General features: G+C 59.4%; 1 protein-coding gene across 7 annotated transcripts in view; it reads left to right on the plus strand.

Moving 5' to 3' along the window:
• The window catches only part of IQSEC1 (IQ motif and Sec7 domain ArfGEF 1), a 291,864-nt gene that overhangs the window by 101,581 nt on the left and 165,107 nt on the right, over positions 1 to 25,176 (plus strand). For all 7 annotated transcript variants that reach the window (XM_079122232.1, XM_079122225.1, XM_079122231.1 and 4 more), the window contains exon 2: positions 7,701 to 7,730. In XM_079122232.1, the coding sequence (XP_078978358.1) occupies positions 7,701 to 7,730 (30 nt within the window). The remainder of the gene's footprint in view (positions 1 to 7,700; positions 7,731 to 25,176) is intronic.

Consider the following 25,176-nt stretch of genomic DNA (forward strand, 5'->3'; position numbering starts at 1 on the left):
CTGGGACCCGGCCGAGCTCCTATCCAGGCAAGTGACGTAAGGAGCTCTGGGCTGGGCTCATCTTGGTGACTGAGGCCTGCGGACTTCGAGACCTCAGGGACCAAGGTCCCTGCCCTCAGCCACCCCAGCCGTGCAGTGTGGTCCCTGCCCAGGGCGGCTCCCGGCCCGGGAGCCAGATGTCCCCTGATGTCCCACTGGAGCCAGAGGAGCCCGGTGGGGGGCCAGCCTCCTTCTCCACCCTCTGTGAGATCCTCTGTCCCCAAGAGCTCGCACTTCCTGCCAAGGAGCCGCCAGGGGCATCTACAGAGGGCAGGCGGTGGCTTCGCTGTCTGGGGCCAGAACATTTCCAAAAGGAGCCTGTGGGGCCCTCAGCCAGGGCAGGATCCGCGCTGCCGCGCGATGGCACAGCTGCCCCTGGGGACAGTCCCTCTGTGGTGACTCGGTCCTGGGCACAGAAGAATCCCTCCCACAAGCACTGCCCTACTCCAACACCCTGGTGCCCCTTCTCCCTGACGTTGGGGACACCTGTCCATAAGGGCAGAGGACGCCGTCAGGACTCCCGAGACTCCTGTCTCAGCCACACGGGGAAGGAGGAGATCGGTCTCCCCGGCCCCATCTTCATCCAGGAGCGTCGATTTTCTGGGAAACCACGGTGGCTCAGAGCGGGTGGGCTGTGCCTAGCATCACACAGCGGAGGGGGCCCGAGTGTTCCAGGACCCAGTCAGGGGACACAGCGATGGCTGCCCCCACGCCAGCTGGCCAGCATAGCCGCTGAGTCCTTGGGTTCCGCTTTGGAAGTGGCGTCTGTGCCTGGGCGCTGCGGGCGTGGTGAGGTCTGGCTCCTACTTCGGGTGACCCGTTTCTTCTACGTTCATGCGTCCCAAGGGCGGCCCCACGCCCCGCCTGTCCCCGTGACTCCACGTCTGCGGGGCCCCCCAGCCTCCCCAGCACCCCGTCCTTCTCTCCCTTCACACGTGATGTCCCCTGGGCCCGCGGGGTCTCCTGCTGCCGGGCTCAGCATCCCTCTTCCACCTGCTGCTCCGCTGGGCTCCGGGAAGCCAGCAGGGGGCGCTGCACCTCACCCAGGGCTCTGGGCCCCGCGATGCTTGGCTCAGCTCTACATGTGGAGTGGGGCACAGGCTGTGCCGATAAGAGGACCACGTGGCAGGGCTCAGAGGAGGGCTGGATGAATATGTATGCTGCACCCAAAATACTACCCTGATTGGTACTCGGTGAGCTATTTTTTGTCGCTGCCTATTATTACTGCTTTGGTCCAAAGCCGATATAACTTGCGGAGACAGTGTAGCTTGTGGGTGAGGTCACAGGCTTTGATGTTAAAATTGGGTATGATGTAAGCGTCAGCTCCTTCACTTGTCTGCTGTGTGACGTTGGGTAAGTCACTGAACCTCTCTGAGTGATCCTTTCCTTTTCTGCCAAGTAGGGAGTATAATTTTTTTTGGTGTCAGGGATTGAACTCAGGAATGCTTCACCACTGAGCCACATCCCCAGCCCTTTCTTCATATTTTATTTAGAGACAGGGGCAGGTTGCTTAGGGCCTCGCCAAGTTGCCGAGGCTGGCCTCGAACATGCACCATCCTCCTGCCTCAGCCTCCTGAGCTGTTAGGATCGTAGGCGTGCGCCACCGCACCCAGCTGCGGGGGATAATTCTAAGGCACGCGCTGGAGTGTGTTGGCATAAAGGCAGACAGGAGAGGGGTCTGGCCCGGGTTGCTCCAGGAGATGGTTGATGGAGCGGCAGAGGAGGTGGCAGCCCGGGGTGGATGGAGAGCTTGCTCCTGGCACACCTCTGTACCATGTGATTTGCTGCAAGCACCATGTGTGCCTTTTGTAGTGAAATAGACAGTCCGGAAGGTGGCAAACGGCAGAGAGGTAAAGACAGGACCTTCCTCGCGGGGCGCAGCGGGGGTGACGTGAGTCAGTGCACGTGGTCAGGGCTGAGTCCACGTTCCCTGACTGTAGAGATTGCTGCAGAGTCGTGAGTAACTCATGTCCTTCTGAGAGACACAGTGGGTCCGCTCTGATCCTGGGAGCGTGGTGCCCGCAGACCGAGGCTGCTGAGTAGCCCGGCTCCAGCTAGGTGGGGGAGCAGCCTGGGAGTTCGGGGACAGTTCCAGCCCCCAGGCAGGACCCAGCCGGCCGCACCCTCGGCTTTACGGGCCTCTCCACATGGAGTGGGGAAGTCAGGTGAGTCCAGAGCGGAGGTGTGTCCTTCTGTCTTGTAGTCGGGTGTCTTCGACGCCTGAGAAGGGCACGGGATGGGGGGGGGGACACCTGGGCCCAGCAGTGAGGCCCGTGACTTTGGCCTCCAGCCCTCCCCCGATCTGAGAGCTGAGTGACAGGAAACGGGGTCCCGGGGCCAAGAGACGGGAGGGTTGCTGTGGCCAGTGGCTGGGCGCCGGGCTGCTCCCGTTCTGCACAAAAACGTCAGCGGGCGGGGAGCCACGCTCCAGGCTGGGCAGGAGGAAAGTGGGTTTTATTTTAAGACCTGGAAGCCCTTCAAAGCCGCGGGGGGCTCAGGATGAGTCTCTGTGGATGTCCGTCCTCTGAAAAGGAAGCGACTGTGTCCACCAGGAGCAGGAAAGGAATGGCAGAGAGAGCCCAGAAGCTGAGGCCCAGGCAGCTATCGTGACTTGGTGACCCTGTCCTCGGGCTGGGGAATCTCAAGGGCAGGGGTGAGGGAAGTGGGGAGCGGCCTCTGGCGTGCCTGAGGTCGAGGCCAGCCTCCATCCCGGGAGGCCCAATGCTGGTAGCTGGGACCGTCTGGGGCGAAGCGTTTTCAGGGAAAGACCCAGGATCGGGGGAGGCCGGGGAGGGGCTAGGCAGGCGAGGCCCTGTGGGTTCCAGCCTCCGTCGCCTCCCAGGAAGCTGGCCTCCTGCGGGGACGCACACACAGGGCCTAGTGACAAAGCCATGCTCAGGGTCCACCCGTGCCCCAGAGGTGACCCTGGGCAGCCGCCTCAGCCGAGCCAGCCTGGGTTTCCTGGATCCCACAACGTGGACACCCTGTCCACACTTAACCCTGTCCAGCTGCTCATGTCTGCTGGGAGCGAGGTGACCACCAGGAGGCTCTGCAAGGACTCCAGGTGGCCCCTGGGCCTCCCGAAGTGCCCTTTGGCTCTGCTGGGCATGGAGAGGCTTCCCTACTGGCCGCTCACTGTTCCTCTGATTTTTCTTCCTGCTCCAGAGCTAAGGGCGGCTTTCCAAGATGTGGGGACCCCTCCTGTTGTCCCAGACCAGTCCCACCCTTCACAGGGTGTCCCACGGTGGTGGTGCTCATGGTCCGGGCCTAGGCGGTTGGCCCTCAGCAAGGCGGCTGGTCTGTCTGTGCGTCTCCACGTGCCCTTGAGGCCGCTCCTCCCGGCCTCTCCACCCTCCGTGGTTTATGCCCAGCCCTCAAGTTCATGCTGTGCTTTCCGGCCTTGGTCCTGGGACTGTCATGTCCGCCCCCGGCCCCGTCAGCATCAGGTCCGGCCTGACCAGGTGCCAGAGGATCTCAGGCGACATCCCCCTGACTCCGCTGGTCCCCGGTGGCCTTTGGTGCAGATCAGCTCCTGCACGTGGTAGCCTTGGTGGCCCCAGAGAGGGGAGGGGTGTGGACGCCCGCTCGTCCTCTTACACGGTGTGCCGCAGGTCAGCTGGACTTGGTCACAGGTCCGTCCCCGGCTAAAGCAAAGGGGGTGAAATGCCCACTTGGGCTGCCCCTGGGTCACGTGTTCCCTCGGTGACTCTGAGAGCAGACAGGTGTGGGGACGTTCGGATGAGAGAGGGCTAGGGAGGGCTTCAGAGGGGGACAGGTGCCCCTGGGCACCAGGTGAGCAGAGAGGACGGGCAGAAAGCAGCCCCAGAAGCAGGGCCTCCTGCTTTGTGAGGGCTGAGCTCAGCTCCAGCCGGGATGAACCCCAGCTCATGAACCACGGGCACGTCGGGGGCTCCAAGGGCCGGCCGGAACCCACACCCCGGAGAGAAAGGCCCCTGGACCTCGGAGGGGCTTCCTGCTGGGGTTGCTGGCTTGGGGACACGGTGTAGGTGCAAGGGGCCTCTGGCATGGTGGCGTCCAGACGATGACCAGCTGAGCAGGCAGGGAACCCGAGGGGAAGGCCCCCAGACCACGCCCCTGGGACCCCGTTAGAAATGCGTGTCTCGGGTCCATCCAGACCCCCTGGGTCAGAATCCAGACTGAACCGGACCCCCAGACACCCGTCTCCTGAACGACTCCCCTCTCACATTAAGGGGTGCAGGGCCAGACTCTCAGGCTGTGGCTCTTCATGCTCGTGGACCCCAAGGGTCTCCTGAGACCGCTGCGTGCGGAAGTCATCAGAGATGGCGACCGACCCCCTTCCCCAGGAAGATGCTCATTGTGGATTATTTATAGCCGAGAAGTAGCACAGGGAGGAACGGGGAAGCGGACAGCAACGTCGCCATCGTGAATGTTGTTCAAGAAGGATCGAGCCAGGAGCCGCAGCGGGCAGGGTGGCCTGCGCTGCCCTCTGAGAGAAGCCCTTCTGCAGGGGGAGGCGGACAGGGAGCCGATGGCCACCCAAGGCTGGTTCAAGTTCATGGATGCAGAAGGATCAGTGGATCGAGGGGTAGGGAACCCTGGGTGGCTCTTAAGGATCGTTTGCAGGAGGGAGATACTGCGAGGGCCAGTCCCAGGAAGTGGCATTGGAGTGCAAGGCAATTCACAAGGGAAGCAATGACCACAGCCGGCAGGGACAGAGCTCCCAGGCAGAGGGAGCAGCAGACTTCAGGGTGCCCACCTGTGTGGGGGAGGGAATGGCAGGTGATGCTGGAGCCGGATACCATGGTGGGTGCCTGTAATCCCAGCGGCTCCAGAGGCTGAGGCAGGAGGATCACAAGTTGGAGGCCAGCCTCAGCAACTTGGGCCTGAAGCAACTCAGGGAGACCCTGTCTCTAAATAAAATATAAAAAGGGCTGGGGAGGGGGCTCAGGGGTGAAGCATCCCTGGGTTTAATCCCCGGTACCAAAAAGAAAAAAAAAAAAAGAAAAGAAAAGAAAAAATCCAGCGTAGGGTGACGTCAGCCGCGTCCCTTGCAATACAGCACAGAATGGACAGGAAACCACGGCCGCGCGTGGGCACGAAACAAATGTGATTGGCCCAGGTGTGGGCATGACGCGCAATTGCCTGCTTGTGTCCCTAACCAACGGGCTTCAGAGCCGTGCAGCGGCCCAGCCCTTCGCTGCAGGTGACAGAGTCCCCTCTGGCTAGCTTGAGCTGAGGGGGATTTCCCCCTGTGTTGGGACTGAGGTTACAGGATGACAGGGGACCAAGCTGAGATCCCCCATCTCTAGGAACAGCCTGGCCTGGACCATCCCCTCAGCCCATCCCAGTCGGTTACCATGGGAACAGCCCCTCCTGTGATCCTCAGGCCTGGGCCCCAGAGCCACCCGATGTGGGAGAAGGAGACACGTCTGTTTCCTGCCTTCCCACCCCGCTGAGATGCTCAGGTCCGGCTCCTCCGCCCGGCAGGCCTCCGTCTGGGGGACCCGAGGCCCCCTGGCCGCTGAGAGGTGGAGGTGTGGCCTGGAGCAGCCTTCAGACCCTGCCTCGCTGCCCAGCCCTTGGCTCAGGTGGGAACGCATCCTGTGCCGGGGTCGCATTGTCATCGGCAGGAAAAGGCTGCTGGGCTGCGCGGGAACACAGCACCGCAGAGCGCGCACCGCAGAGCGCGCACCCCGGACCCGCTGTGCACACGCGTGCGCAGGCGTCCTCTTCCCGGGTTCCGCCCAGCGGGAAGGAGTTCAGGGCACCCTCCGAGTCCGCCGTCCTTGGCTTGCAAGATGGTCTGCCACTCGTGGCTGCTGCTCACGCTGGAGCCTGCTCCCGCCCTGTCTCCTCACCACACGAGGAGGAGCTAATCCTTGCTGCCACCCCATCCCTTAAGTGAGGACACTGAGTGACTTCTGAGGCCTCGTGGGAGCTGGTAAGAGGCCGAGCTGGCTGCGCCCAGGAGGGGTGGGCAGCGCTGGCCCGCGTGGTTTTCCAGCATCTCCCAGGGGACCGTGCCTGGGCTGCTCAGCCAGTCCCTCGACCCGGGGTGAGCCCTGGAGACGCAGCAGAGAGCAGGACAGGTCCCTGCCCCTGGTGACATTCTCACCCTCCTGAGCAGACAGCAGACAGACGGAAGGAAGAGAGCTTCCCGTGGGACGGAGCCAAGCCACCAAGCAGCCTGATGGGGGGGGGAGCCCCGTGGCATCGTGACCACGGACCAGGACCTCAGGCGGCACGTGCCCACTGCCTCCGGGCCTGTGGAGCTGCACCCACAGCTGGAGCCACCCCAAAAGCAGTAGCAAGAGTTACTGCAGAGGACTGTCCCCAGCTGTCCTGAGATCAGCCTGGCTGTGAATGGCTCTGCTGTCACCCCCGAGCCGTGAGGCCTGGCACGGGCTGGGTCTCCAGGCCTCCGACGGGGACTTGGAAGGCATCGCCCACGTGTGATGGGGACGGGGCCTGCCTTCTCTTCCCTGGCTACTGCAGGACACGGGGCGGAGCCACGCAGGACACGGGGCAGAGCCACGCAGGGCACGGGGCGGGGCCACGCAGGGCCCGGAGAGGCCAGAGCTGGTCAGGAAGAAAGGCTGTCCCCGTGCGCCACCTGTCTCTGTCCTCTGGCTGTCACGTTGCTAGAAAGAACATGGACAGTAAGACAAGTCATCTGACTTTGGCTTGAGGATGCTCTTATTTCTCCTGCTCTTTGGCAATAAATTCAGTCTGCCATCCAGGGAATGAAGTCTTTTTTTTTTTTTTCTTTTTTTCTTTGGGTGCCAGGGTGGAACCCAGGGGTGCTTAATCACGGAGCCACATCCCCAGCCCTTTTTATATGTTATTTAGAGACAGGGTCTCGCTAAGTTGCTCAGGGCTAAGTTGCTGAGGCTGGCCTCCAACTTGTGATCCTCCTGCCTCAGCCTCCTGAGCTGCTGAAATGACAGGTGTGCACCGCCGCACTTGGCCTAAAGTCCTTGATACATGTGCACATAGCTGTTTGCTCCCTAGGGCCCCAGAGCCCCACCAGGGCTGTAGCATCAGCTGGGTGGGCTGGACCCCAAAGCCCTTTCCTTTGGTGCACACAGAGGGGAACGGGTCGCGGCTGGTCCTGGGCCTCTTGCCATCTCCAAGAAACTTCAAGTGCGCTGCAGGATCCAGTGCCCCGTTTCTTGACATTCGAGCCCGTCTCCTTGGAAGGAGGCTGTAATTGATGTCTGGGAGCTTGAACTGCGGGCGGGGACACTGGACCTGCCAAGCAGGGGAGCGCCGCCCGGGAGCGCGTCTGTCCATTCACCCGCATTGCGCTCGTTCCTTCCTTCCTTCCACTGCCGCCTCGGGGACCAGGGTGCAGAGGCGCAGAGGCGGGAACCACAGACCGCTGCCTGCCATTGTCCTTGACCCCTGGGATGCCTCAGATCTGGGGACAATTCCAGTCCAGGCGATGGGCCCTGAAAGGGGCGGGAATGGAGCCCTAAGGCTTCCAAGAGGAGGGGACTTGGGGGGCACAGGTCCAAGTCAAAAGGGCATCAGAGAGAGACCCGACCCGGGGTCTGGGCCCATGGGCAACTCCTGGGGACCGGAGCTGGGACACCAGGGTAGCGGGGGACCTCACCCGTCGCCCGCATGGCCTGCTTCTGTGGGCGTTTGGATCTGAGTGTGCCTTCTTGTCCTTGCAGGTCTGAAGAGGACAGCTCCCGGAGCATCAGGTACGTGTTCCATCCACCCTGTCCTTGTGTCTGTCCGGGGACGACAGCCCTCAAGAAACCATGTGCTTCGATGGCTTCCTCGCGGGCTCCCTGCCGCCTGCGGCTGCTCTGGCTGCTCTGCTGCCCGAGGGCCCAGCTGGTCCAGGGCCTGGCTCCCCTGGGTTCCCAGGGACGCTGGAGAGGCCGCCCACGCTGGGCCCCGACCAGGACCCGGAGCTTCTGCCCTCAAGGCCCCGTATCTGCCCTGGACCAGGATGCAGTGGGCACGTCTCCATGGGAACACACGGGGACGCCTGTCCCTCCCGAGCCACTCGGGGTGTGGCAGAAGTGGAGTGGGGAGCCTGACGGGAGCCCGGCTCTCAGGGCCTCACTGGTGGTGGCTGGGGCCTGGCAGATCTCAGGGCAGGAGTCGGGGACTGTGAGGCTGCTGGGGACAACAGAGGGGCGTGGGTGTGGCAAGGAAGGAGCGCAAGGAACCCGCAGGTCCCCAAGCCCGACTGGCGGCAGATGGACCTCCAGGCCTCAGGGTGGGGTTCTCTGGCCAGGCCGGGGGGACCAGATGTCCTGGGCCCAGAGCTGGGCTGGCAGGAGAGGCAGAGGGTGGCGGCCTCCAGGGAGGCTGCGGGCGGGGAGGCTGCCTGAGGGCCAAGGTCAGCACTCAGGTGTCCAGCCTCATGTTGGAGACGGATTGAGGGGCTCGGTCTATAGCCTCCCAGTCCGGGGTCCCCGCAGGAAGCACAGGCACGCTCTGGAGGGGGCCTGGGCGGGAGGCCCGGGGCTGCTTGCAGAGGTGAGGGACCAGTGGGGGGACACCCAAGACTTGCCACCGTGTCAGTAGGTGACACAACAGCACATCAGCCCATCTCACACTGGGATTCAGTGCAACCATGAAAAGGAAGGAGGGGCTTCCGGTGCGCCGATGAGAACATTCTGGAAGGTTTCAATGAGCGGTCCAAGCAGAGCCCAGGAGTGGGCCTTTCTCATGCTACTTTCTGGTTAACTGAGGGAAGGCGTTAAAAGCGTATATTCCTTTTTATAACGTTTGTCTGAAGGACAAGGGAAGGGAATACAGGAAGCTATTAAAATGTTCCCTTCAAGCCCGGCACGGTGGCGGCCATATCTGTAATCCTGGCAGCCTGGGAGGCTGAGGCAGGAGGATCACAAGTTCGAGGCCAGCCTTGGAAATTTAGGAAGACCCTGCCTCAAAATAATAAACGGAAGAGGTTGGCGATGGCCCGGCATCATAGCACACGCTGTCGTCCCATTTATTCGGGAGGCTGAGGCAGGAGGATTGCAAGTTGGAGGCCAGCCTCAGCAATTTAGCGAAGCCCTAAGCAACTCAGGGAGACCGTGTCTCTAAATAAAATACAAAAAAGGGCTGGGGGTGTGGCTCAGTGGTCGAGTGCCCCTGAGTTCAATCCCCATTACCATAAATACGTACGTATATACATAAACAAACAAACAAACAAACAAAATGCTCCCTTCAGAGGCAGCTCAGGGCTCTCCTTGGGGTCTGCCTGTTCACACTGCTGTGAGTTGTGAGCCAGGTCAGTCTGTAGCCTGTACCTATTCAGTTAACCCAAAGTAAAGAACAGTCGGGGGACAGGGTGGTGGCCCAGGAGCGCATGTGGCCCCTGGAGCTGGGCCCAGTGTCGGAAGGAGTTCCCGAGTGGACTGTGAGGAGGCTCCGCACTCGAGGAAGGCAGTGGTGTCCGCCGCCTGAACTGGCCCTGTCCTGACCTGCTGGTCCCACCTGAGATCTGACCGCGGTATCTCACGTCCTTTTCTCCTCCAAGAGGACGGCTGCTTCCCTGAAACCCTCCTCCTGGGAAGCTGCTCTTGGCGGATCGTGAGGGGCCTTTTGCACGGAAATTCTGGGCACAGTACCCAGTGTGACGGAGGCCTCAGTGCCAGTGTCAGGTGTGAGGTGTGACCCTGGTCTTGACCTGTCGCCTTGAGCCCCTGTCTGCATCGTGTACCAGGCACTGGGCTTCAGAAGGGCGTGGGTCACCGTCACACCTCCACCCCGGAGCTGGGGCCAGAGGGCGCGTGTGAGCAGGGTCTCCCCTTCCTCAGGCCCAGAAGCCCCCCTGCCCATTCAGATCGGGTGCCTGGGGCTCTGCTCTGGCCCCGTGCTTCCGGCCACTGTCAGAACACAGCTCTCTGTCCGGCCCTGAAGAAGCGTCCCCGTCCCTGGGGGCTCTCCGTCCCTCAGACTGCTCCTCCGAGCTCCCCAGTCCTCTCTCAGGCCCCAAAACCAACGCGTGGCACCGGCCCTCTGCTGCTGCTCCCCAGCGACCCACTCTTACCCGCAGCCCGTCAGCAGGGGCTCTGCCACCTTCCTGGGGCCCCCAGACTGCCCCCAGACAGCAGCGCCACTCTTCAAATCCATCCAGGGGCTCGGCCTGCGTCCAGCCAGGGTCTGTGACCCAGGCGGCTTCTCCTCCTCGTCCTCGCGTCTTCCCCCACGCGCCTGCCTGGGTCCCCACCGAGGCCGCCTCCCGGGAGCTTCGAGGGGAGCAGAGGCTGAGGAGCCGGCTCCGCGCTGTGCTCTGCCGTGTTTGTGCCTGGCTTTTGATGCCCGTGCCATGCGTCCCAGTGGCTTGAGCACTCCTGCTGTCGCCCAGGATGGGGTTAGGTTGCCCATCCCGGGATGAGGCCTGCGGGTCGCGGCCCGGGTTTGCCAGGACCTGCCAGGCACAGAGCGGCCCCGAGGGGGCGTCCCTGGGCGGGGCTCCGCGTGGCGTCCGTGGCAGCCCCGGGGAGAGGCCCTGCCCACCACAGGCACGGGTTACCCTGCGTGTCGCTGGATTCGGCTCGGGCGTGTTGGCAGGCCGGAAGGAACAGAGCCAAGTGCCCCCCATGTCCCACTGAGGGGGACCCCTGAACACACCTCAGGAACCCTCAGGAAGAACAGGCCGCAGAGGGGCAGCAGGGGACGATTCCCTAGGACGAGTCCAGCTGTCACCAGCCTGGGCAAGGTTCCGGCCGATGCCAAGAGCTGCTGGCTCTCTCCGGGTGGAGGTCTCACATTCGGAGGGCCTCCCAGTCCCCGTGCCCTGCTCCCGCCCGGTGAGGTTATCTGTCACCAAACTTCAGTGAGATGCCAGCTCTCTGGGCGACTTCCAGAGCCTCAGCAGCAGCAGGAATGACTTTTTTTTTTTTTTTTTGCAAAAAAACCTGCTTTTGGATTCACAGGTGCTACTTTTCCCCGAGGCGAAACATTTGCAAGATCAGATGTAGTCATTCTCCCCAAATGAAATGACTCATTTAGAACCATTTTTGCAAACGGAGGACTTAGCTTATTGTTCCCGGGGAACAGTGTGTCTTGCTTTTTGATTCCATTCAGGGGGAGGCGCTGGAAGCCCTCGAGACTCAGTCCTTCAGGATGCACGCGGGTGGGGGATCGTGGGAAGGGAAGAGAGGGTTTGTAGAGTTTGCATCCTGAAAAGAAAGGAGCGGAGTGGGGAGGCGGCAAAGAGCCTGAGACTCTTTTTTTAAAATTTGTTTTGGTTGTAGTGGACGCAGCACCTTCATCTGATCTATTTATTTTTATGGGGTGCTGAGGATGGAAGCCAGGGCCTCACACGTGCTAGGCCGGCGCTGCGCCACTGAGCCACGCCCCGAGCCACGCCCCGAGCCACGCCCCGAGCCACGCCCCCACGCCCACTGAGACTCTTTCAGATTCAAGTACTTGCTGCGGGTGAGAACGTGTGCCCCCACCCCAACCGCTCCCGTTTCAAGCCCTTGAAACTCGCTCAGTTACCTTCAGTCATAAATAGTAATAAATGACATCGACTGTCTTCTGCCTCTGGGCGGGGCCTCCTCATCTGCCAATCAAACCCACCCCTTCCAGAGCGTGGCTGGCATTTCCTTTCTCATCTCTGGGAAACTGAGGCCAAGAACTCACAAATGAGTCTCCTTCGCTAACACGGATTCCCAGCCTCGAGCCGGGACCAGGTACCAGACAGCGTTTGCAAGGCAGAAAGATGTGGGGTGCTGGTGGAAAGTGTAGACCCTGGCCCCCAGGGTTAGCATGCCCTAGCCCTAGCCCCTGAGTGGAGTCACCTGTGTGACTAGCTGGCAGCCTGAACAGCCGACCTCTCAAGGAAACAGAAGGTCCCCAAGCAGGCCAGCGTCCATGGCCAGACACGCCCACCTCACAAGCAGCAGGTGTGTGCAAGATTTGCTGGGGATGCTGAGAAATTTCAGAAATTTTGAAGGCGGTGGATTTGCACGGCTCATTCATCCTGTTGAGGCTCTGATTGGTCACGGCAGTTCCTTTTGCAAAAGAACCAACAAGCAGCTGGGGGTGAGGCACAGGATTTAGGACCTGGGGGAATTAGGGGGCTGCTCCCAAGAATGGGGTCCTGGTTACCAGGCTGTCTTACACTGAACCCAGGTATGTTAGTGAAAGCCGTTCATGGAACTGATCCGTTTTTATGTGGACATCTCTCTCCACGCTGAGTGTTAGGGTGTGGGTGTGGGTGTCCCCAGAAGCCCCCAGGGAGACAGTGCAGGAAAGTTCAGAGGGGACACGGTCAGGTCGTGAGAGCCTCAACCCCGTCAGTGCCTGGCTCCCTGGGGGATCAGCTGGCGACACCCCCTCAATAGCCTGTTGACTTACACATCCATGATGACTCCTCAGGGTCAAATGATGAGATCAGAGCCCTCCCTGTCCAGTCACCTGCCGGTCGCCCAGCTCTGAACACTGATGTTGCACGGGGGACCCATCCTTCAATACCTGATCTTGCGGGGATATTTAAAATACACACCATTAGACCCAAGAGGCTGGTGTCCGTCTGACAACGGAAAATACACCTGGTCTGTCTCCACAGGCTCACACAGTCCATAGCTCCAAATCGCTCAAACGTCCAAGTCCAAAGACTTCACTGAGCCTCAGGCACTCTTAGCTGTGAGCCCCTGTAAAGATTAAGAAATTGAGTCCCAGCCGGGTGTGGTGGCTCCCAGCGGCTCAGGAGGCTGAGGCAGGAGGATTGGGTGTTCAAAGCCAGCCTCAGCAATGGTGAGGCCCTAGCAACTCAGCAAGACCCTGTCTCTAAATAAAATGCAAAATAAGGCTGGGGAGGTGGCTTAGTGGTTGAGGGCCCCCAAGTTCCATACTGGTACCACCCCCCACCATAAAAGAAAGACTAAGAAAACAAGTTACCTACTCCCCAAATTGAATGACGCAGGGTAACTGTTCCCATTCCCAATGGAAGGAATAGAAAATTAGCCGGGAATGTTTCCAAAACAAGAACAAAACTCAGCGGGGGCAAGCATGCAGCCCCAGAGCTACACGTTGGCATGAAGGGAGTCCCAAAGGACCCGGGCAGCCTCACTCCTGTTACCTGGCAAGGTCACTGTCTAGGGCCGGCTCTGCTCACTGCCTGCAGCTTCCTGCAGCAGACATTGCATGTTCCTGGCATCTCTGTCCTCCCGGGGTCTCCTCTGCAATGTGGCTTCACTCTGCAGCTTCATCCCTCACCCTTGCGATGCTACCCGTAGGATTCTGAGCCAGCCACACTGCCTGGCCCCCTGGGCTTTCCTCTGGAATCTCAGTGGAAACCTCTGCGACCCTGTGACTCTGTTGCCTTCCGCGTGTCTGGACAGCCAGCTCCGTGTGGAAGACTCCAGGCTCTGGTGTGGCCAGCAGCAGCGGCGAGGCCCGCTTCCAACATGGCCATCATGGTCTCTTGAGTGGCTGGACCTCTGAACCATAGGAAAGAAATCCTGAGGAAATAATTCCCCAGGCAACCCTGACCGACCAGGGTGTTCTGGGACTCTTCTCAAAACAGTCTTTGGAATGAGTTTATACTTTCACATCCTGGAGCCCGCCTGGGCGGGGTCTGGCCCTTTACTGAGATGCCCTCGGGGTATCTTTCCTATCGCCCTGGTGCAAATTACTTGTCTCCTTTTTAATGGCACTAATCTCCTCAGCAATCACGCCTTCCCCGGCCTCGACATTAACTGCTCCTTTTGGGAAGAAACTGCAAGGTTTTCATGTTTCCGCTGTGCTGCTTGCTTCTAGTCCTCACTGTAACCTGGCTGGAGGCAGCCAGCAACTCTCACCAGGGCCTCAACTCTGTGCAGAGTCCAAGTTTTCTCCACCTGATTAATTCTTCTGTCGCCTTCAAACAGCCTCACGTGAGGTCTCAGAGCAAGGGAAGAATACACACAGGTTCCACACCAGACTAACCTGAATGGCACCTGGTGCGGTTCACAGTGGGGTGCTCGATCTCATCCAAATGCTCATCAGCACCTCCTGTACCCTCCTGTTCCTGACCGCGTTCTGGTCTTCTGAGCTACCACCAGAATCTCCTGTTCAGCCCCACATACAGCAACCTAAGGTTTTGCTAGCCTGCCTTACCAAACTCTTCCAAATCCTTCCTTGAAAAGCAGTACCTGAACCATATCACGAGGTAGAGTCACAGCTATGACCCTACTTCTCTGTACCAATTTTCTATGTTAGTCAGCTTTCCATGACTGTAACAAAATACCTGAGAAAAACAATGTACCAGGGAGAAAGATTTATTTGAGCTTGCAATTTCAGAACGTTGACTCGCTTTCCCTGAACCTCACTTTCCTCATCTGCAAATTGGGAGCAAGAACTCCCAGCTCCCCGTCTGAATTTGATCTGACCTGGGTCTAGCTTTTCACCCACTCCTGCTCCATCTGGCCCGAGTTGACACACTCACACCTTCTTGTACCTCCATCCCTCTGCTGTGTAAGCCCAGGACCTTGCCTTGCTCTGCCTTCTGCCTAGAACACGCGTCACCACATCCCACCGGGGCTCGATGCTCTCCCTGGGTTGGTCCTACTGGAGAGCAGACTGGATCCTGTTTCCTGTTCATTCTGCCACTCCATGTTTTTGACAGGAGCGTTTAATCCGTTTTCACTTAAAGCAATTCCCTTAGGGGAAGACTGGCTTCTTTTATTTTAGTATTTGTTTCCTAGACATCTTCCAGCTTTCTGGCCCCTCATTTCCTGCATGCTTGTCTTGTTTTCCTCCTTAGTTGATCTTCGTAGGGAAGCATTTGAATTCCTATTCCTTTCGCCGTTGGTATGCCCTGCTGCTATTTCTTGGGGGTTCCCACGGGGGTTCTGCTGAACCTGGGAGCCCGATGCCACGCTGGGGTGAATCTGTAGCAGCCTGGCATTGGTGAGGTACCATACAGCCCCAGCCCCAGCGCCCGCTCGCCACTGATGTCGCCCCATTCCGTGTGCGTGAATTGTGTGGTCAACAACGTAAGTGTCGTGATTGGTTTTTTTTCCTACCTTCATGTCTCACATCTTGTAGAAAACAAAGGCAGCGCGAGCTTTTGTAATTTTCCTGAACTTGCCCTCGCCCGAGACCTTTCTCTCTCTATCCAGCCGAGTTCCTAAAGTCCTTCTGCTCAACCTGAAGGAGTCCCCTCCCGCTGGTCACCTCTCATGGTGACCAGCTCCCCCGGAGTCTCGTTGATCCGAGGCTGTGATTTGAATGCGTGTCCCTCTGAGACTCACCCCACCCTGACGGCATTGAGAAGAGTCCTTCAGGAGAGAAGCCACCAGGCCGCAGCTGTGACGCGGGTCTTCAGAAGAGGGGGCTCGCCTGGCGTGACAGGGCTCTGCTTGGAACCCCACACCTCACAGGCTTTCCATTGATTAAGCCAGCGCGGTAGCTCGCCCCTGTCATCCCAGCTACTCAGGACGCTGGGCCGGAGGGTCGCAGCTTTGAGGCCAGCCCGAGCAGGTCCGTGAGACCCCGTCTCAAAACCCAAAGGGCCCAGGCGTGGCTCAGGGGTGGCAGGCACGAGGGAGGTCCTGGGCGGGGTTGGGGCAGGGGGCTTAGATCGTGAGTCCAACCTCTTCGCTCTTCCACCACATGGGGACTCGGCAATGGCGTCCCCTCTTAGAAGAACACCAGCCATGTCCGCACTCTGGGTCTCCAGGCGCCAGAACAGTATGAAATCCACGTCCCTTATTAGCGGCTTGCCCGGCCTCCGGCGTTTTGTCACAGTAGTGTGAAGGGACCAAGGCATCTGCAGTGCCTCGGTGTCTCCCTCCTGGGCGAGCACAGCCCTGCTGGCCACAGGCCTCTTGTCCTGCACCACTCAGCACACGTCACCCCGCTGCCCTGGGTTCCAGGGTCTCTGGTGAGAAGACCCTTGAGGACCTGATGGGGAAATGGTGCCAAGAGCGCCCTTCGCGTCAGCCCCGTAGGGCTCGGCGGCGTGCCCTGCGGTGACCACTGGGCCACAGTGTCACCCTCTACCGTCTGGCAGACCTTGGCCGTGGATTCCGGCAGGTGGGTCTGGGTCTGGGTGGGACCCCCGCGGCTGCCTTCTCCACGTGGTTTCAGCCGCGGGGAGCGGGTGGTCCCCGGCCCCCCGGGAGGTACGTCAGAGGCTGTGCCCGGGCGGCTCCCGCCCGCTCTCCCCGTCCCTTCTCCCGGGCTTCTGCGCCAGCACAGGGGGTTCTCGGGAGACTCGAGTTCCTCACGGATCTCGCAGTAAAACCCATGCTCCAGCGTGATCCCCGGACCTGGGCGGCTCGCTCCCGCTGGCGGAGTCAGGGTGGTGGGGTGGGTCCAGAAATCTGAAGGGTCGTGGCTTCGGAGGCTGCCCGAGGGCAAGCCCACAGCAGCAGAGCTTCCGAAGGGACGAGGCTCTGGGCCGCCCGCAGGGCAGATGTGACCTTCTGAAGGCTCAAGGGAACCTCGGGGCTGTGGCCTCTTCCTGGTACAAAGCCAGCTTCCTCGGCACCAGGGATCCCTGTGAAGCAGGGAAGCAAGAGGGCGGCCTGGTGTGCTCCCCAGTGTGGCTTTGGGGTCACTTACTCCTGATCAGTTTGGAGGAGAAGGAAAGGCAGGGGAGTAGGACCCAGAGAAGGAGAGAAGGCGCCGGAGGAGACAGTAGGGGAGGGGCGAGGAGGGAGGGCGGGGAGGCCCGGTGGCCAGAGGCCGCGCACGACCGGCGGAGGGACTGGCTGTCTCAGGAGCCAGGAGGGAATGGAGAACAGAAGCACAGCACAGATTTTAGACTGGAAGTCCTGCGGCCCGGGGAGGTGACAGCCCTGCTGGTCACTAAGCAGGAGAAAACTGGAAGAGACCACTGGGAGCTGGGGACCTGGGGAGGCCGTGCGGGACCCCCAAAAAGCCCGTCCGCCGCTGCCTCCAGGCGCCCCAGCGACTTTCAGGAGGAGCACGCCCGGTTCTCTTCCCGGTTTCCCCTCAGCCGGGTGTTTGGGTCACTTCTAGTTCGGAGCCTTGACACCTTGCGCTGCTGGCGACGCCCGGTCTTGCCAGCGCCTCTGAATTCCTTGGTCCTGTCCCAGAGGTGGGACTCCTGAGTGAAGGCGCTGTGCCTGTCACCTCCTCCTAGCATCCGCCGTAAAGCAGTGCTGCAGAAACGTGGTACCCGTGTACTCATCCAGGGACAGTGGAAGCGTGCTGGTCACCGCCTGGGCCGTCAGATGGCCTGAGTCCCTGCAGGCGGGCGACAGGGAGCAGTGCCACTTACGGCTCCACTCGGAGGCGACCCGGCTAGTGAGGCAGAGACGGGGGTTCTTCCAGGGGGTTTCCACGGGATGGTGGCCACGTTCTCCTCCGCAGTGTTGACAGTGTGGGGGCTGAGCCTGGACCACATGGGGACTTCCCTGTGACGCGAAGCCACCCCCGAAACTTTCAAATCACAGCCCATTCTGGACTTTTCTCTTGTCCTCCTAGCTTCCCCGCTTTGTCCCCTCCTCCTGCCAGAGAACCCCAGGGCTGGGGTTGGGTGGCCACCAAGAGTGCCCAGACCTTAGACAATCACTGTGGCCAGGGAGGAAGGTCTGTGCTGATTGGCCAGATTGTGGTCAGGTGACCCCCACCTCCAAGGTGCCTTGGGAGCTGCTCGTCCTGTTCCCAGGAGGGGGAATCTCCAATCCTGAGAAAGCAGGGTTCAGGATCTTCCGGGCCTCATTTCCTGGGCTGCGCCTGCTCCTCCCTCCCTCCCACACCCTGCTGGCCTCCGTTCACAGAGGAATTCATGGCAGCACTTCCTGTCCCGTGTCCCATTTTGCAAGCAAATTAAAAAAGTAGCCAGACTTCCTGTGCAGTGGCTGGATTTCGGATTTGCTCCCGGCTTCTGGAACTGCTTCATGTGTCTGTTGCAGTCAGTTATTCAGTCAACAAACTTTCACTGAGCCCGGCCTGTCCTAATTGCTGGATCCCCTGACCATCAGTCATGATGGTGTTACTGTCCTCAAGAACTGAGACTACAGGGAGAGTCCTGAGGAATCAGGGGGGTGCTCTGGTGTGGGTGTGGTGTCCCCCGGAGCCCCCGTGGAGACAGTGCAGGAAGGTTCAGAGGGGACACGATCGGGTCCTGAGAGCCCCAACCCGGTCAGTGCCTGGCTCCCTGGGGGATCCGCTGGGGGCACCTGGAGGCAGGTGGTGTGGTGAGGAGGTGGCACTGGGGCCTGGCTCTGGGGACACATGTGCATCTGGGAGTGGAGTCTCTCTGCCTCCTGGTCCCCAGGGGAGCTGCTTCCCTGCACCACACTCTTCCTCCGTGAGGTTCAGCCTCCCCTCAGGCCCGAGGAATGGAGCCGGCCGTCTGTGGACTGAGCCCTCTGCCACCGTGAGCCCCAAATCCACTCTTCCTCCTCTCAGCTGTGCTGGTGGGTCTTTGAGTCACAGCAGCAAAAAGCAGACTCAAGGCCAAAGGCAGATGGGGTCCATCTGCAGGAAAAGTTAAATGGGGTGAGTGGGTCTGGGAGAGTCCGTGGAGATGCCCTGTGAAGAGGTGACACCTGCACAGAGCTTTGGATGAAGGGAGAGACGGGTCATTTGGCCATTAGAAGAATAGAGTCCCCGGCAGTTGGCAGCCCCCACAAAACTCCTGAGGTGGACAGTTTCTCGGTGAAGAGGTTCCTGTCTTGTCAACAGGCAGACAGTGAGTGTCTGGCTGTTGAGGGTCACGTGCCCTCTGTCCCAGCTGCTCACCTGTCACTATCGTTCAGAAGCAGGGACAGCGCGTGAGCGACTGCGTGTGAGCGTGCCCCAGGAACACTGTCATGGGCCTGATTTCCTGTATCCTCACTCGTCCTAACGCAGTGTTTTCCGTTGGTCGCTGGTCATTCTGAGTGTGCAAACTCAGCTGGAGGCCCTGCGAAGCTGGTGGCCCCAGCCTGGCCCTCAGGCTGTCCAGTGCACACGCCGCTCTCCGGAGGGCAGGGACAGTGGCTGCCGGATCAGGAAAGCCGTAGGAAAGCCGCCGCCAGAGACACGGGGACCCAGCCATCCAGGCCGGGGGAACAGGCTCCAGCTGCGTGGGCTCCCGCATCCCCGGCGGAGGTTCGGACTCAGTGGTGATCGGAAGTAGCGGAGCCCCCGGGGAGCCTTCCAGGAAATGAGCTGTGTCCAGCAGGTACGGATGGGCGGGCTGCTCTCAGTGTCACGTGGACCCTGTCTGGACTGGCCTGTCCTCTCTGGGCTTCTGTCTTCTCATGAGGAAAAGGAGGCTCTGGGGGAGAAGAGCTCCCAGCAGGCGCTGGGCTACCTCTGCTCTGGCGGCTCATCGTTCACATCCCTCCAACCGCGTCCGACTTCAGCACCACGGACAGCGACCACGATGGCTCCCTGATGCTCCCCTCCCGCCGCCCCAGGGCTGACCTGAGACCCCAGTCACCCTGTTAGGCATCATCTCCATCCTGCCCTCCTCGCCCAGGGCGGACGTTCCGGCCTTCAGCCCTCCTCCTCTGTCCCCAATGAACCGGCACAGGCTCCCCGCCAGCATAGACGGGCTGATGCGTGGGCAGGAGATGAGGGACCCTCTGAGGCCTGTCCAGTGGGAAGGCCTCTCGCTCGCTCCTAGGGGAGCCCCGTTTCTCTGCGATTTTGAACACTTGGGAATCTGGGTTCATTCGCGTCCGGGCGTGGACCCCAGCTGGGGGCAGGTACTAGAAGGGTGTTTCTCATCCCCCGCCCCTCAGTGCCTCCTTTCTGCCATGATCTGAGCAGCTTTGCTTCGCCACACCCTTCTGCCACGATTTCTACCTGGTACCACAGGCTCCGGAACAACTGAGCCAGCCAGCCATGGACTGACCCCTCTGAAACCAGGGACCCAAAGAAACCTTCCCTCATGTTACGTTGTCAATGTCAGGTACAGTGTGGCTGAAAGCTGGCTGGCATACCCGTGTACATTAGAAAAGGTGATAAAAAACGGACATCTGAGAGCCCACCACTTAGTTCCAGAACTAGAACGTTCCTGGTAATTTGCAATCCAGTTTGGCATCTTCTCCTACCCAAAGGTCACCATTATGTGAACTTTTATTTTATTTATAAACATATATATATATATATATTTTGGTACTGGGGATTGAACCCAGGGTGCTGAACCATCGAGTCACATTCCAGCCCTTTTTATATTTTATTTAGAGACAGGGTCTTGATGAGTTGCTAAAAGCCTTGCTCAGTTGCTGAGGCTGGCCTCCAACTTGCGATCCTCCTGCCTCAGCCTCCCGAGCTTCTGGGATTACAGGCATGTGCCATGGTACCCAGTGTGAAATTTTATTTTTATGATTTTTTAAAATGAGTTTTTAGTTGTAGATGGATGCAATACCTTTATTTTGTTTATTTGTTTGTATGTGGTGCTGAGGATGGAACCCAGTGCCTCACACATGCCAGATAACTGCTCTACCACCGAGCTACAGCCCCAGCCCCGTTTATGATTCTTTTACTGCTAGGTTTTCTAGAAATGTCTAACAATATATCATTTGGTAGGTTGTTGAGCTTTATGAAAATCATATATTTCGTGTAGACTTCGACTATTTGCAATTTTTACTCAGCAGCTTACAATTTCTAAACGTTATGCCTGCCCTTCTGTCAAGCGTGACTTATTTGCTCTGGTGTGAATATCTCACAGTTTGTGTTGTCCTTTTCATCAAAGGACAACCGAATCCTTCCCGGGTTGTCTTGCGGTTGTTGTCTGTTGTTAGCGAGGCTGTGGTGAAGTTTTCTCATGGGCCTCGTGTATTGCAAAGGGCTGGACTTGCAGGGTCAAAACCTACATGAATGATCAAGCTACAAGAAAATACCAGGTGATTTGCAAAGTGGTCACGCCCGTCTGCACTGTCACCGAGAGGGCTTCCACGTTCCACTTCATCTACCTCCCCTTAGGCCCCTGGTCCTATCAGATGTCAGACATTTTGCCAGTCTGGTGGGATGAATGGCATCTCATTGGGATCTTAATTTTCAGGCTTCTGCTTAATAGAGACATTGAGCTTCCTTTACAGTGTTTATGTGCTGTGCTCATTTCCTCCTCCAAGACATTCCTGCTGCGGTTTTTAACTTCCTGCTTCTTTATCTTGTGTGTTTGTAGGGGTTCTTTATGTGTACTGGATACTAATCCTTTGCTGGCTGTGCATACTGCATATGTCTTCTGGATGTCTTTGGTTTGTCTTCTCTTATTCTGATGGCAGCTTTGATGCATAGAAATTCTAAACTGTGGTCAAATCTGTTTGTTTGTTTGTTTGTTTGTTTGTTTTTAATGTTTGGTAAGATTTCGTTTCTTTCCTGAGAAATAGTTACCAGTTCAATTATAGAAAGATATTCTCCAAGATTGTCTTCTTAAATACTTTTAAAGTTTCCCCTTTTGCTTCTAGCTCTTTAACATGTCTGGAATTGGTTTGGGGTGTAGGGTGAGGTTGGGATTTGCTTTCGTCTTCCCCCAGGGTTACCCAGATGTCCCTGCGCCATTTGCTATTTGGGTCTGTGTTCTACAGGCACATATCAAGACACCGTTCTAAAAACTGCTACGCCTTCAGATTTTTGATCATGTGTAAAGGTCCCTTCGCCTCTTGGGCTTCTGTCTTCTCATTAGGAAAAGGAGGTTGTAGAGGAAATAAGGACCCTGTGTGCCCCCCCCTTCCCTTCTTGCCATTGCAGCTCTCTTGTGTGACAAACCTCAGGATACCTGTGTGATGGTGGCTAACATGAAGATCAGGACAAAAATCTCTGGGCTAGGTTTCAGCCCTGCACAGTCTGAGTCCTGCATGCTCAGAAAACCTGGTGCTTGTATCAGTTAGCTTCTGCTGCATAACAACCATCCCAAACGTAGTGTCTCCCTAGAGATGCTGTTTATTTAGCTGGGAAGTCAGCTGGGCAGGTCTCCTGGGGTCCCTGGGGCCTGTATGGTCCCAGCAGGGTAGTAAGACACACATCTGTTTCTGAGGGTCATTTGTCTGCTGGCTGCTGGTTGGTGTGACCTGGGGTGGCAGTAACCCAGCTATGTTCTTCTCATTCTTCATGCATCCAGCTGGGCTTTCTCACAGGTCAGTGACAGGGTCCCAGGGCCACAGGACCCCTTGAGGCCTCCGCCCAGAAGGCGCACAGCATTTCTACCACATTCTACAGTCCAGAACAAGTCACAGAGCCAGCGCGGGTCCCAGGCGTGGGAGGAGCCGTTCAAGCCCCAATGTGAAGGGTGTGGGGACAGGAAGGTGGAGCTGGCTCTGGAGACTGCTGACCCCCTTGTCCTGAAGGGAGAGGATGGGACATCCAGGCAGCAGATGGAGGGGCAAGGCAGAGCCACTGCCCTGGACCCTCAGTCGTAGCCGCGTCTCTGCTGCTTGGAGGAAGCCTGACCAGCTCTCCGGACCGGACGGGGATGCTCTGCTTGTCCTTTCTCTGCCACTCCAGTGAGGCAGGGCGGCCACCCGCCAAGACTCCTCCATGCCGCCGTTCGTACTGCCACCCAGTTAGAGACCGGTCCCGTGGAGGTGTCCTTCCTGGGGCACCGTCCCCGCACTGCAGAGGTCCTGCGGGCGTCCGCGCGCATCCAGGCCGCTCCTCCAGGGAGCCCTCTGGGGGCGCGGCCGTCGTCAGCGCGCATGTGCCAGCCTCCTGGCCAGCTAGGCGGGGCCTGGACGTCGAGGCCGCGCCCTCCGGACCCTGAATCCTTACGGCCGGCGGAGGTCAGGTCCCGGAGGGCTGCGTGCGCGACACTGGCGGCCACGGGAACCAAGACTGGATCCCGGGACCCCGCGGGGCCAGGGCTGCCCGCCTGCCAGGCTGCGCCCAGGGTGCTTCCCCTGGAGAAGGTTCCAGACCGACTTCTCCGACCCCGGCGGCAGAATGGCATCCATCTGGGACTTCTGGCTCCTGCCCTGGGGTGCCGTGTGCTTGGCTTCGGATCTCCCCTTGAGCTCTGGGCGTGCAGTGCTGGCGGCGGGGCATGTGCCTCCGACTGGGCGCCCTCCTTTCCAGCTGGGTCTCCACCCAGCGCCCACGCTGCTTTCAAAATACAGACCTGGGGACGGGCGGGCTTGGGGTCTCCAACCGAGAGCCACCCAGTCGCCCTTCCTGCCACGCCCACCACCCGACAGCCTTCCCGGCCGCCTTCTTGCTGCCTCGCTCCCCGTGAGAGGGGCCCCACCTGAGAACCTGGCGCCCCTCTCCTTCCAGCTGAGCAGCCCCCCGGCACCCCATCCCCCTGTCTGACACGGTCAGCTCGCCTCTACCAGGTAACTGGGACAGGTGTCTCGCCCTGGCCCTTGCCCCACTGTCCAGATGGTGGTCCCTGCTACTGGGTGCTGACCATTAGGTGTCTGCAAGGGCGGAGGGGACAGTGAGCATGGGCCCAGGGCGGGTTGCAGGGCCCGGGATGGTGGATTCAGAGCAGCAGCCACGGTGCAGGGACGCCTAGGGCAGGCTCCATGGTCACCTTCCAGACTGGAGGTAGAAGTACAAGGGGACCTGTAGATGGAGGCTACAGGGACAGGGAGGTGACAGCACTTGGCAGGAGCTGGAGCCCAGATAGCCCAGCCCATCTCCAAGGGCTGGGTTGCTCTGGAAAGTGAGGTGGGACCTGCCACCCACGCAGAGGACAGCAACGGCCCGCCAACCTCGACCGCCATGGTTTCCGACAATCGGAATCTCTGCTGCCTAAATCAGGAGTTGCCTGAAATAGGCCGTATCAGCCGTTTAAAAGGAAACAGGCGCGCCCGCACCCACACGTGACCCAGCCAGCTGGGACGTGGCTGATCTCCGTGCCAAGCAGTCTCTAGGTGCAAGACCAAAGCGGACACCATCTTGCATGCCCTCAAGGGGCAGAGGGAAGGCGGGAGGGGACACTGCAGGGCTCTTCACTAAGTCTCAACGGGGCCTCCCCCACTCGGCGCCTCCAGCCACGCGGGCCCCACCCCTGCCAGCAGGGCCCCGGGCACTGCCCTCGGGGAGAGAGCTGAAATCAAGTGTTTGCAATTAGTCGTTGTTGGTTGCATTTAGAAAGCCGAGCATCGCAAAGTCATGAGCAACCTTGAACCAGTTTGCTGACCTCATGCGACTCGGTGCCCAGGCTCCTTCTTCAAAGGCAACCGGTTACGTAAGCGGCTGCCCGTGGAGCCCGGTCCCTTCAGAGAGGCCGGGCCGGGAAGGGTGCTGGCCACCCAGCACCTCGCCGCAGGTGGGCTCAGTCCCAATCTGCCTCCTGGACGTTTCCATGGAAACTCACTCCCAGCCAAGAAGGAGATTTATGAATGGACCATCGGCAGACTGCCGCGTGGGATCTGGGCCACGCGGAAGGGGCAGAGAGGGCGCTCCGGCCCAGGGATCGTGAAGGCCTGCACGCTTGTATCCGTCCAAGGACAGTCTGCCCATCGCTGCCTGAAGTAAACGGCATCGCCACCAACAGGAAGTAAGCCCTTTGCCAACTTCAGCCGTCTCTGCTGGGGGCACTGTCAGAATCGGGGTGTCTGAGGTGGCCCGGACGGAGCGAGAGGCAGTGTCCCCACTCCTGACCAGCCAGTCAGGTCCCTCTACCAGTTTCTCCACTGCTGCTGTCCCTCTAGTTGGACGGGCGTGAGTGGGGTCAGCTGGTTGGGCATACGGGGCATTAGCTGTGGCCTTTCAGATCACCTGGGCCATGCCCGTGTCGATGGCAGATTTCCACAGCTATGGCAATAGTGGGATGTCACAGTGTCTCACCTGCGTGCCACCCCCCTGCTGTTCTCAGATAACACAAAAGTGAGTTGAATTCTGGGAATGGGCAGAAGGTGCAGGTACAGAGTCTCTGGTGGTAACACAGATCAAGTTCAGAAGCCCCAGGGTTCCTTGAAATGTCCTGCAGAAATAAAATCCCCTGGTGTTCCTCCAAGCCAGGCTTCAGATGGAATAGAACACCTGAAGTTTCCCGAAAAGGAGCCCACCAAGTCCTGGGACCCTGGGCTTTAGGCAGCGAGAGACGGGGGTCCCTGGAGGGGCACTGGATGATACAGGCCGCAGCCCAGGGAGGAGGAAGCCAGGCTGAGCCCCGAGGACACCCAGTGGGGCTCGGGCTCAGGGTCTGGAAGGCCAAGGCAGCAAGATCAAGGAGAACCACACTGTACGGGGAGAAGGGGGGAACTGAGCAGCGTCCACCTGAATACTGATCCGCACATGCGTGCGAGAAAACGGTCAGAGGCTGGGGAAGCTTCTAGA

This window comes from Sciurus vulgaris (genome assembly GCF_902686455.1).
Source record: "Sciurus vulgaris genome assembly, chromosome: 19".
Classification (NCBI taxonomy): Eukaryota; Metazoa; Chordata; class Mammalia; order Rodentia; family Sciuridae; genus Sciurus; species Sciurus vulgaris.